Below are 13,251 nucleotides of genomic sequence, written 5' to 3'. Positions count from 1 at the left end.
TATTCAACATGCCGGCAGCCACCAATCTCACTGAGGGGCAATAGTCTTCCGCTCACTGCATTCCTGTCTCTGTATCAAAATGAGTAAAACTCTGTAATTGCATATAGCTATGTTTCATTAAAAACTTGCTAAGCAGTTACAGTCGCCACCAACTCTAAAACCTACATCCAGGCAAGGAAGCAGCACCTTTTCCTGACCTACTGGTGGCTGAATCCTCCACCACAGTCGGGATCAACTCCTGGCCTCAACAAAATTCATGACATTTATGCCTCAATGGTAATGAAAACTTGTCTCACTAAACACCCCTCTGGGCTTTCCTTCATCATGTTATCTATGCAATATGATTTATGAATAATTGAAACAATGAACAGATGCATCTTCTGAAAGAGAAGTGTAAACTCTAATTTATTTCCTAAAAGAGAAAAAAATCATGTGAAAGCACTGTGAAAAGTGGTGTAATAAGCAGCAGTAAATAAAAATCAAAGAATGTAAATATATATCCTTGGAAAATCAGAATGTGACAGTGTACTTTAAACTTTTGCTGTATTTTGCATGCAGGGTAACTAATATTTTGGAGAAAAAGGCAAAATCAAATGATGGGTACACATGTAACAAAGGTACTGACGGTTTAGGACACAAGTAATAGTCCCTTATCTCACACATAAGTAATCATGAAAGATTTGAACACTTACACAGAACATTTATTGTTGTTTTCTGAGTTATATTTCCATGCCGGTTGGAAGCTTCACAAATGTAATTTCCACTATTACGACGATGTACAGCAAAGTTCAGCATGAGTGTTTTTCCTTTTACTATTGGTTCTTTTTCACCTTCTTTCCACCACTGATAACTAGCCTCTGGATATGCTTTTGCATTGCACAGAACTTTCTCTGGAACATGTCCTTCAGTTACATAAACCACTTTATTTGAAACTGTGATGTTACCTGGTGGGTCTGAAATATACATCAACACAAGTAGTTAGCAAGTCAAATGAAGAAGTAAAAATAGCTTACTTTGTAAGTACATTTTTGAATTGCATAATTGCAATTCATAATTGTAGCTTGGTTTCCCCCATCAATATTTTTTTTCTTATTGTGTTGGTGAAAAACAAAATAGTCAAGAATGAGTAACTGATTAATATTCAAGAGTCAATCATATCTTACTGTTATTTCAGAAATTGTTTGTGAACCACAGCTGTTAATGCTTACCAAAATATTGGAAATATTATACAGACTAGCAAAATTTATCCAGGCTATAAAAAAATATTGTGTTACTTTTTCAGACAGATACTGTTTGACACAGTTATCACAAAATATAATCTATGGTTACAATACAAAGACTGTTACTTCTTTAGAAAGATACTATTTTACACAACCATCATTCAAGAAATCTTCTACACTATTGTAACATTTATTTTTCAGGTATTTTTCCAAGTCCCCTTTAGTATTTTTCTTAGATCTGGATCACACTTCCCCTAAATGATTTCATTTTTAATTTGCTTACCTATATTATCTCAGAGTTTTTTCATGTAGTTGTAGTCTGTTGATACGTAACATGTAACTTGCTCTATGTTTAATTGCATACTGATGTAATGACCAGCTGACTTCAAAAAGTATTGTGTTTGTCTTTGTGAAAGTGGGAGTCTCATATATACAGGAAAAGTTTTTTTATCTTGAGACATTAAAATATCTCAAAAACTATGCACCAGATTAAAAAAAAAAAAAAAAAAAAAAAAAAAAAAAAAAAAAAAAAACGGAAAAATAAGTGTTCCATCTTTTTAAAAATGCTACCTTTCAATGGTAATATTGATGACCTGCAGGGAAGGGGAAAACTTCAATATCTTAAATAGGAACATCCCATTTTTATTGCAAATTCACATTCTACTGGAAAAAACATAACTTTTGTATGTCAAAGAACGGAAACCCCAGGTAGGGATATCAACAATGTAGAAAAAGACAGATTGCTACTTACCATAAAGAAGATCCATCAAGTTGCAGACAGGTACAATTGAAAGACACTCAACTAAAGCTTCCAGCACACTAAACTGCCAACAGGTGCAGCATCAGGAGGTTGTGGGGCAGGGAGATGAGGAATAGAAAGGAGCAAAAGACAGAGATGAGTAGGAAAAGACTGGCGAAAGCATTGGCACAGCACTGGAAAAATAAAAAAAAAAAAAAAAAAAAAACAGGGTGGAAGATAAGAATGGGGAGGAGATAATAGAAAAAAGGTGGTGGAAACTGTTGGATGGAGAGTATGGGGATAGTATGTCACATTGGGTTAAGGCCGGGATAATGACAGGAGTGGAGAATGTGTTGTAAAGATTCCCATCTGTGCACTTCAGAAAATCTGGTGGTGGAGGGGAGTATCCAGATGGCTCAGTTAGTGAAGTCTGTAATGTTCAGCAGCATGTTGTGACACAAGGTGGTCTACTTTGCTTTTGGCCACAATTTGGCAGTGGCCATTCATGCTGATGAACAACTGGTTGGTAATCACACCAATATAAAAAGCTGCGTGATGATTGCAGCAGAGCTGGTAAATGACATAGCTGCTTTCACAAGTGGCCTGGCCCCTGAAGGGTTAGGATAAAGCTGTGACGGACAGTAATAGGATGTGCTAGGTGGATGGATTGGACATCTGGGTCTTCCATAGGGATATGATCCTTGTGGCAAAGTGTTGGGATTGTGAGTGACATAGGGATGCACTTCACCAATCCTCCAACATCCCCATCCCTTTACCTCCTGGATCCCTACTCATCACTGTAGACATCGCCTCTCTTTATATTAACATCCCTCATACTATTGTCTTAGCACTATGGAACACTACCTTTCCCAATGTCCTAAGGACTCTAAACCCACTACCTCAATGTTCATACACCTTAATAACTTTATCCTAATTCGCAGCTACTTCTCATATGAAGGAAAGGTATACAAAAAATCCTGCTGCACAGCCATGAGCACCCACATGACATCCCCATATGCCAACCTTTTTATGGGCCATATAGAACAGACCTTCTTAGCCTCGCAAAACACCAAACTCCTAGTCTGGTTCAGGTTCATTTATGATATCTTCATGATCTGAACTCAGGGCTAGGACACCCCATCTTTCTTCCATCACAACCTCAACACCTTCTCTCACATCTGCTTCATGTGGTCCTCCTCAACCCAGCATCCCATCTTCCTAGATGTTGACCTCCTCCTCTCAAATCGTTTCATCGCACACCCCTGTCCACATTAAACCCATCAATCACCAACAGTAGCTGCATTTTGACAGCTGTCAACACTTTAACAGCAAAAAATCCCTCCCATATACACTCCTGGAAATGGAAAAAAGAACACATTGACACCAGTGTGTCAGACCCACCATACTTGCTCCGGACACTGCGAGAGGGCTGTACAAGCAATGATCACACGCACGGCACAGCGGACACACCAGGAACAGCGGTGTTGGCTGTCGAATGGCGCTAGCTGCGCAGCATTTGTGCACCGCCGCCGTCAGTTTCAGCCAGTTTGCCATGGCATACGGAGCTCCATCGCAGTCTTTAACACTGGTAGCATGCCGCAACAGCGCGGACGTGAACCGTATGTGCAGTTGACGGACTTTGAGCGAGGGCATATAGTGGGGATGCGGGAGGCTGGGTGGACGTACCGCCGAATTACTCAACACGTGGGGCGTGAGGTCTCCACAGTACATCGATGTTGTCGCCAGTGGTCGGCGGAAGGTGCATGTGCCCGTAGACCTGGTACCGGACCGCAGTGACGCACGGATGCACGCCAAGACCGTAGGATCCTACGCAGTGCCGTAGGGGACCGCACCGCCACTTCCCAGCAAATTAGGGACACTGTTGCTCCTGGGGTATCGGCGAGGACCATTCACAACCGTCTCCATGAAGCTGGGCTACAGTCCCGCACACCGTTAGGCCATCTTCCGCTCACGCCCCAACATCGTGCAGCCCTCCTCCAGTGGTGTCGCGACAGGCGTGAATGGAGGGACGAATGGAGACGTGTCGTCTTCAGCGATGAGAGTCGCTTCTGCCTTGGTGCCAATCATGGTCGTATGCGTGTTTGGCGCCGTGCAGGTGAGCGCCACAATCAGGACTGCATACGACCGAGGCACACAGGGCCAACACCTGGCATCATGGTGTGGGGAGCGATCTCCTACACTGGCCGTACACCTCTGGTGATCATCGAGGGGACACTGAATAGTGCACAGTACATCCAAACTGTCATCGAACCCATCGTTCTACCATTCCTAGACCGGCAGGGCACTTGCTGTTCCAACAGGACAATGCACGTCCGCATGTATCCCGTGCCACCCAACGTGCTCTAGAAGGTGTAAGTGAGCTACCCTGGCCAGCAAGATCTCCGCATCTGTCCCCCATTGAGCATGTTTGGGACTGGATGAAGCGTCGTCTCACGCGGTCTGCACGTCCAGCACGAACGCTGGTCCAACTGAGGTGCCAGGTGGAAATGGCATGGCAAGCCGTTCCACAGGACTACATCCAGCATCCCTACGATCGTCTCCATGGGAGAATAGCAGCCTGCATTGCTGCTAAAGGTGGATATACACTGTACTAGTGCCGACATTGTGCATGCTCTGTAGCCTGTGTCTATGTGCCTGTGGTTCTGTCAGTGTGATCATGTGATGTATCTGACCCCAGGAATGTGTCAATAAAGTTTCCCCTTCCTGGGACAATGAATTCACGGTGTTCTTATTTCAATTTCCAGGAGTGTAGTCTGGCCACCAGGGAACAGTGTATCTGCAGTGACAAAAACTCCCTTGCTCGTTAAGCTGAGGGTCTTAACAGACAGGCACTAGGCACTATCCCCCAGAACTAATCTGCAAACAGATCTCCTGTGCCATTTCCCTTCAGACCCCAATTCTTCCACCATCTCTAAGTATCAGCCAAAACGAAATGTCCCCTTCATCACCCAGTACCACCCCAGACTGGAACAACTGAACCACATCCTTTGCCAGGGCTTTGATTACCCTTCATTGTGCCCAGAAATGAGGGACATTCTACCCGAGATAGCTCCCACCCCTCCTAAAGTTGTGTTCTGTTGCCAACCCAACATCTACAATATCCTAGTCCTTCTCTATGCCACTCCCAATCCCAACCCCTTGCCACAAGGATCATATGCTTGTGGAAGAAACCAGGTGCAAAACCTGTCCAATCCACCCACCCAGCACATCCTATTCCAGTCCGGTCACAGATTTATCCTAACCCGTTAGGGGCCACTTGTGAAAGCAGCCATGTCACTTACCAGCTCTGCTGCAATCATTGCACAGATTTTTATAATGGTATGACTAGTAATCAGTTGCCTACCTGGATGAAAGGCCAAGAGCAAAGTAGAGCACCCTGTGTCACAACATGCAGCTGAACATTACAGACTTGATTTCAATGGCTGCTTCACTAACCGAGCCATCTGGATCCTCCCCTCCACCACCAACTTTTCTGAAGAGCTCAGATGGGAGTCATCTTTACAACACATTCTCCACTCCTGTAATTATCCCGGCCTTAACCTAAGGCCACACTCTCCATCCAAAAGTTTCTACCCCTTTTTCCTATCATCTCCTCCCCCTTCTTATCTTCCATAAGTGTCAGCGTAAGTGACTATTTGCAGCTTTCTGTCAATGCATTTGCCAGTCTTTTCCCACTCATCTCATTTTTTGCTCCTTTTTTTCCACACCTTCCTGATGCTCCGCCTGTTGGCAGTTTAGTCCTCACACACTCCACCAGACAGTGTTCATCTCTCTCACCATCTATACACTACTACTCCTTCCACTTCCTTGCCCTCTCCAGATTGCTACTTGCATCCCACGTGATGTTGCATTCTGACCTGAGATGCTGGATTTGGTGGTCATGTGTGTGTGTGAGGTGTGTTTGTTTGTGTGTATGTGAGTGGTGTGTGTATCTCTCTTCTACTGATGAAGGCTGTGGCCGAAAGCTTTACTTGAGTGTTGTTTAACTGTGCCTGTCTGCAACTTGATGTGCCTTCTTTACAGTAAGTAGCAATCTGACTTTTCCTGCATTGTTGTTAAATTTTGTATGTAACACTTCTGGCATTGTACAACAGATGGTGCTATTATCAAAAAATAACACAATTGGGTTCCAAAACAGGTATCTTGAGAAAAATCCTTTGGATCAAAAAAAGAAAACCAGACTTTTTCGTAATTGTGAAGAAAGCTTGTTTCAGGTGTGTCCTCTCACCTCTCAGCAAGGGGGTGCTTGTTTGCAAAAAATATTTCACAGTATGTGCTCAAAGATGTTGCCATCTACTTCTATGCACTTATTTATCTGCATATGGAATGATATAACATAGCTGAAAGTATTTCCTATGTCACCTACTGACACGTGTTGATGATACCCTGAATCATGTTATCGCGCATTGTTGCACTTTATTATAAACTTCACTTTTCAAGTAACACACACCCAAGTCATGTGAAGTAAGATCTGGCAGTCTTGCATACCAAGACACTGCAGTGCCTCTTCCGATCCACCATAATTTTACATGCAATACAATACTTCACGTGTTGCTACAGAATAACATACTGGACAACTATAATGTTGAAACTGCACCTGTTGTCGCCAAGTCCAAGGAAAGATCAGCAAGCAATATTGGAGTGTGTTCTCCCTGAATGTTTGATATTTATCACCATTTAAGGTGCCATCAACAAAGACTGGTCAAATGAGTTTGTCACCAATTATTCCATACCAAACATTCACATTCCACGGAAGCTGAGGTTCAAACTTTACATAGTCAATGTGGGTTTCCCACAATCCAATTATGCACACTGCATCAATTATGCATATTTAGCTGATATAGTCATCTGGTCACCCTAATGAACATTGCCAACACCTTCAAGAAATTTTTTCCCACCTACAGAAAGCTTGTGCGACCCTCAATGCCACAAAATGTGTTCTTCAGGCAAACAAAGTGGAATTTCTTGGACTAGTCTGTACCACTGAATCTCATCCTTCCTTGAGAGGGTGCATGCAATAGAAGACATTCCAAGGCCTATCACCTTCAAAGGCATGATAAACTTTTTCCATTGATATCTCAAGTATATCACCACCACCCAAAAGATACTTACTACCGCACTTTGTGGCGATAAAACAAAAGATAACAAACCAGTCCCTTGGACACAGCCCATGATCGAGAGCTTTGCAAAGTCAAAACAAGGCCTCGCTAATGCTACCCTTTTGGCCCACCCCAATCCTACTGCCCCCGTCATGATAATTGCTGACATCAGCCAAAATGCTATTGGAGCCTTCCCACCAGCAACATGTGGAAAATGTCTGGCAACTGCTCATCTTTTCTTTTTCCAAATTCTCCAATGCACGACACCACTTAGGCATGTATGAGCAATAAAACTGTTTGATATTTTCAGTCTCCAGCAGAGGGATGTGTCTTTATGGTCTTTGCAGACCACTATCACCCTCACCGCACGTTTTTGTAGGAAAGACATAGATCAGATCTCACACTGAGAGTTTAGGCTACAGAACTACATTGCACAACACACTGTTAACATCTGGCACATTGCTGGCATCGATAACACTGTGGCAGATCCCCTTAGCTGTTCCTGCATCATCACCCAACCCCTAGGTTATAACACCCTCTAACTGGGTGACCAGGACCTTGATACCTCTCTTCAGAACTCCTTTCTGAACAATGACTCTGGCCTCAAATTGCAGTTAATATCTACATCCAGCTCTGACTGCAAAATCTGGTACAATGTTCTCATAGATCCATCACAACCTGACAGTTCCAGAAATTTCACCAGCCCTTTTCTCCCCTCTGACTTCCAAAAACTTTTTTTGACCTCATTCACTGCCCTGCACAGACAGACATCCAAGTATCCGTCACTCTTGGGAAACAACATTTTCTCTGGATAGCATTCAACGTGACTGCAGCAACAGGGCCCCAACCTGAATACTGTACCACTATGCCAAGGCTGGCGGGGACGTACATGTCTCCATTGTCACATTCCCTCCCGCATCATCGGCCCAGTTCCTCTTCCAATGGCTGCCTATACATGTTGATAAATACTGATGATTTACATGCTGGCCTGAGGCCACCCCATATCAGACTTTTTGATCAAAACTATGGTTGCAGCCTTTGTTCAGACCTGGGTGCAAATTCACCCCGCACTCTTCTGCACTCTGGTAGACAACTGCATCTCTAATGTCCATTGCACTATCACCTATCACCTTGCCATTAATGGCAAGATGGAACAGTTCCACTGCACACTTAAAGCCTCACTTACATCTTATTTTTCTGAATGGTCTACCATCTTACCCTCAGCACTTATTGGCTTGCGGATCATACACAAGCCGACCTGGGAACTTCTGGTGCCGAGCTAGTAAACGGACAGCTTCTCACTGTCCCTGGCAATTTTATGGCAGCACTGGAATCTACAGCACACATAAGGGACCAGCAATGGCAACCCATGCGTGTACCCCTTAGTTCGAGTTCTACAACATGCACTGGCTATTTTGTGCACCCTCAGCAGGGCCACTGCCATGATGCCACACATGCAGTCTTCAACATCACACCAGATACCACACACTTTGCAATGCCTGACAGACATTGCCATCCTAAGCTGCCAACTCGCCCCATCCAACTACCATAAAGACTCCCCCCCACCTGCCCAGCAGGCATCCTGACTCAGCTTTTAACATCCTTCTTGTACTGACATCTGGACAGAATTTGTAAATTTATCTCAGAAAGTGATATTTTCAGAAGGAAAGTATTAAATTGTGAAAAAAAAAGTGTGAAGTGGCCTAAGGAAAGGAAAAGGAGACATGGTGAAAGAATGAAAGAATACTGAAAGAAGAAAAGGAACTGAAATTATTACATGATTTCTAGTTGTTCAAAGCGAAGGGAAATAATAATAATAATAATAATAATAATAATAACAAATGGTGGCAGAATTCTCTGATTTTCCTTTGTTGGGATACTATTGAAAATAGAATTCAGCATTTTTCTGCTTCTATATTGAAACTTATCATCAACAAGCACCTGGAAACTAATCTTATCTCAATGCCATCATTTACATATGACAACAATTTGAAGCAGTTTGGGAAAATTTTACAATACAATTTCCCTACAGCAGTTGTCAATGGTTTTTAACAGTGCTATTCTGGTGGGCAAATGCATTTTGATTAATGTCTTCTACCCAATGTTTCACTATCTGTTTTATATGTATGGTGTGCTACAGTTGAGTTGGTAAAAGCAGATCCCTGACATTTGCAGTGGGCATGGCATGGCTACTTCATACACCCACCTCAGCCAAAGCTTCTATTCTCTTCTTGTCCAAACTAGTTATCGTCCATGTTTCACTTCCATACATGGCTACACTCCATACAAATGCTTTCAGAAACAACTTCCTGATACATAAATCTATACTCGATGTTAACAAATTTCTCTTCTTCAGAAACGCTTTCCTCTACTTTATATTCTCTCTACTTCGACCATCATCAGTTATTTTACTTCCTAAATAGCAAAACTCCTTTACTACTTTAAGTGTCTCATTTCCTAATCTAATTCCCTCAGCATCACCCGATTTAATTTGACTACATTCCATTATCCTCGTTTTGCTTTTGTTGATGTTCATCTTATATCCTCCTTTCGAGACACTGTCCATTCCGTTCAGCTGCTTCTCCAGGTCCTTTGCTGTCTCTGACAGAATTACAATGTCATTGGTGAACCTCAAAGTTTTTACTTCTTCTCCATGAATTTTAATACCTACTCCAAATTTTTCTTTTGTTTCCTTTACTGCTTGCTCAATATACAGATTGAATAACATCAGGGAGAGGCTACAACCCTGTCTCACTCCTTTCTCAACCACTGCTTTCCTTTCATGCCCCTCGACTCTTATAACTGCCATCTGGTTTCTGTACAAATTGTAAATAGCCTTTCGCTCCCTGTACTTTACCCCTGCCACCTTCAGAATTTGAAAGAGAGTATTCCAGTCAACATTGTCAAAAGCTTTCTCCAAGTCTACAAATGCTAGAAACGTAGGTTTGCCTTTCCTTAATCTTTCTTCTAAGATAAGTCGTAAGGTCAGTATTGCCTCACGTGTTCCAACATTTCTACGGAATCCAAACTGATCCTCCCCGAGGTCAGCATCTACCAGTTTTTCCATTCATCTGTAAAGAATTTGCGTTAGTATTTTGCAGCTGTGACTTATTAAGCTGATAGTTCGGTAATTTTCACATCTGTCAGCACCTGCTTTCATTGGGATTGGAATTATTATATTCTTCTTGAAGTCTGAGGGTATTTCGCCTGTCTCGTGCATCTTGCTCACCAGCTGGTAGAGTTTTGTCAGGACTGGCTCTCCCAAGGCTGTCAGTAGATCTAACGGAATGTTGTCTACTCCCGGGGCCTTGTTTCGACTCAGGTCTTTCAGTGCTCTGTCAAACTCTTCATGCAGTATCTTATCTCCCATTTCGTCTTCATCTACATCCTCTTCCGTTTCAATAATATTGTCCTCAAGTACATCGCCCTTGTATAAACTCTCTATTTACTCCTTCCACCTTTCTGCCTTCCCTTCTTTGTTTAGAACTGGGTTGCCATCTGAGCTCTTGATATTCATACAAGTGGTTCTCTTCTCTCCAAAGGTCTCTTTAATTTTCCTGTAGGCAGTATCTATCTTACCCCTAGTGAGATAAGCTTCTATATCCTTACATTTGTCCTCTAGCCATCCCTGCTAAGCCATTTTGCATTTCCTATCGATCTCATTTTTGAGATGTTTGTATTCCTTTTTGCCTGCTTCATTTACTGCATTTTTATATTTTCTCCTTTCATCAACTAAATTCAATATTTCTTCTGTTACCCACGTATTTCTAGCAGCCCTCGTCTTTTTACCTACTTTATCCTTTGCTGCCTTCACTACTTCATCCCTCAGAGCTACCCATTCTTCTTCTACTGTGTTTCTTTCCCCCATTCCTGTCAATTGTTCCCTTATGCTCTCCTTGAAACTCATTTGTTGTACAATTCTGAAATGTCTTCCTTGTTTCATTTAAGTGAACCACATCTTATGTGAGATGTGATACAATCACCTATTTGTGGACTCTGCTGGATAAGTAAACTTTCCATATTCTGAAATCATGTTTATCATTAACCCAGTCTCCATCTGAACATCCTCAAAGGGATATGCTGTGTTTTTCACCAATTAGTGTTATATGTTTACTTCACAGATTGGTTTATGAATAAATTTATCTTGGTAGTTGTGGCTTTCAGAACATTTGTGAAATTCTATCTCAATCTACAGCAAAGTGGTTAAAAACTACTAAAAATATTGTTGCACTAGCTGATAATACTGGCACTGCTTAGGTATTTATTCATATCTGCCCTTAAGGCTTTTGTTTTGACTTATAAAGCTTCTCTGCATACAATGTTTGAAGTTGTATGAGTCGGGATATGACTGAAGAGCTTATTTGCTTCTCGACCACAGTAGAGTCACATAGAGCTGGCCATGAGGAAAGCAACTGACAGTCTACAACACGCAGTTTATAGTCATGTCATACCCTTAACACCTGGAATTGTACACACTTAAAGCAAAATATTAAATTTTTAAACTGGGATTCACAGTATAAAAACTTGCCCACATGCACAACTTCTCATGAAAATTTCCACGTCTATGATGTTGCATTGAAGAGAAGTAACTTTAATCCTCTATAAATGAAATAGTGCATGATGCTCTCAATAAGAATTCGTGTGCACCTCACTTTCACAAGGAGTTTTCAAAGAGTGAGTTACAGCCTGATGTTCTTGAAGTGCAACAAGTCTTGCTTCATGATCTCAGTGGTTTAGTCATTCTGGTGTATTCAAAGAGACTTGACCATTTTCTAGGCATTTTTATTCATAAACAAAATGAAATCAAAATGTTATGAGCAGGCACCCAAATTACAGACCCAACTTAATAAACTCATTTTTCCAACAAATAAAAAATCTAAAGAAGCAGAGCAATGTTGTTAAGCTTTTAATACACAAAGCAAAATCAGTAAATTCAAATATCCTGGCCTAGTATGTATTTGTAAAAACAAGACTGCAGTGTTCAAGTCACTGACATAAACTTCCAAAAATTCTTCTGTCACTGAGGTTTCCTAAAAAACCGCTTCTATGAAGGAAGTCAAATATAAATAAAATCTATTGCAAGAAGCAAAACAATGTTATTAAGTTATTAATAAAAGAAGCAAAATCAGCAAATCTGTATATCTTAGTCAAACAAATTTGCTTTTAGTTTGTACTCATAAAGATAAGATTGCATAAACTTCTGAAAATAAATGTCACCAAGTTAAACTTTAAAAAAATAATAAATAAAATAAAATAAAAAATAAAAATAAAAACTCGGAGTTCCATCAACTGGTTCTTTAGTGTACTACACCATGATGATTAAACATCTCAGCTACTGGGCTGAGCAGATAACTTTTGATAAAATTTTTGATGAAACAGAGCCTATACATTGCCTCAAGCTATGCTCAATTTACTTGTGAAAAATCCCATGAAAATTTTGGAAATTAGCATGTTCAAACAGACAGCTACAACAGTTTTACAATTTTATTACTAGTATAGAAGATTTTTTGGAAGCACACTAATGACCTGATGCATTCCTCACCTTCTATAATTACTTCTGGATAAGAATTTGCAATTTATGATAGTTGCAACTACAGCAGCACATTATTATGGTATTTTTAAGTATTAGAAATGATGCAGGCCCTTTTTACATAGGAATGAAATGGGAAAATACTTCTAAAATTTTATATAGTTATTTGCACTATAAAGTATCTATTTTATATCTCAAAGATAAATTTCAGTAAGTAACACACTTTTGTGCTGTTTCAATATGTGTTATTTCGTAAAGTATAAAGCATTACTTACATTCTACCCTGAACACTGTGGTACTGTTAACACCAGGCCCCACAGAATTGCTTGTACTAAGACATGTGTAATTTGCACTATCATGCAGTATATCAAACTGCTTTCCAGGCCATGCGTCCATATTCCACAGCAGTGTTGATAGTATGGATTGGAAATCATTAGCAGCTGTGTCAGCAGGTAGGCGCTTATTAATTACAGTGTATGGCGAAGCTGACCCATTGCTTGTATCAATGAGAACATTATTCTTCAACCAATTCACTTCACAGATTGGCGAACACTCCACACGGCAGGAAATGTTTAAGTTTTGAGTGTTTACTGCTGCTCCATAATATGGTGGTGACGTGTTAATGAATGCTGGTGGTGCTAT

The 13,251-nt window shown here is 41.2% G+C and overlaps 1 protein-coding gene across 1 annotated transcript in view; it reads right to left on the bottom strand.

The window, feature by feature from the left end:
* The window catches only part of LOC126272086 (hemicentin-1), a 1,030,571-nt gene that overhangs the window by 155,198 nt on the left and 862,122 nt on the right, over positions 1–13,251 (bottom strand). Inside the window, exons 12-13 of the mRNA XM_049974649.1 lie at positions 12,885–13,247; positions 693–953 (exon numbers count right to left, since the gene is read on the bottom strand). Coding sequence (XP_049830606.1) covers positions 693–953; positions 12,885–13,247 — 624 coding nt within the window. The remainder of the gene's footprint in view (positions 1–692; positions 954–12,884; positions 13,248–13,251) is intronic.

This window comes from Schistocerca gregaria, chromosome 5, assembly GCF_023897955.1.
Source record: "Schistocerca gregaria isolate iqSchGreg1 chromosome 5, iqSchGreg1.2, whole genome shotgun sequence".
NCBI lineage: Eukaryota > Metazoa > Arthropoda > Insecta > Orthoptera > Acrididae > Schistocerca > Schistocerca gregaria.
This window is presented reverse-complemented; position numbering and strand designations above follow the sequence as displayed.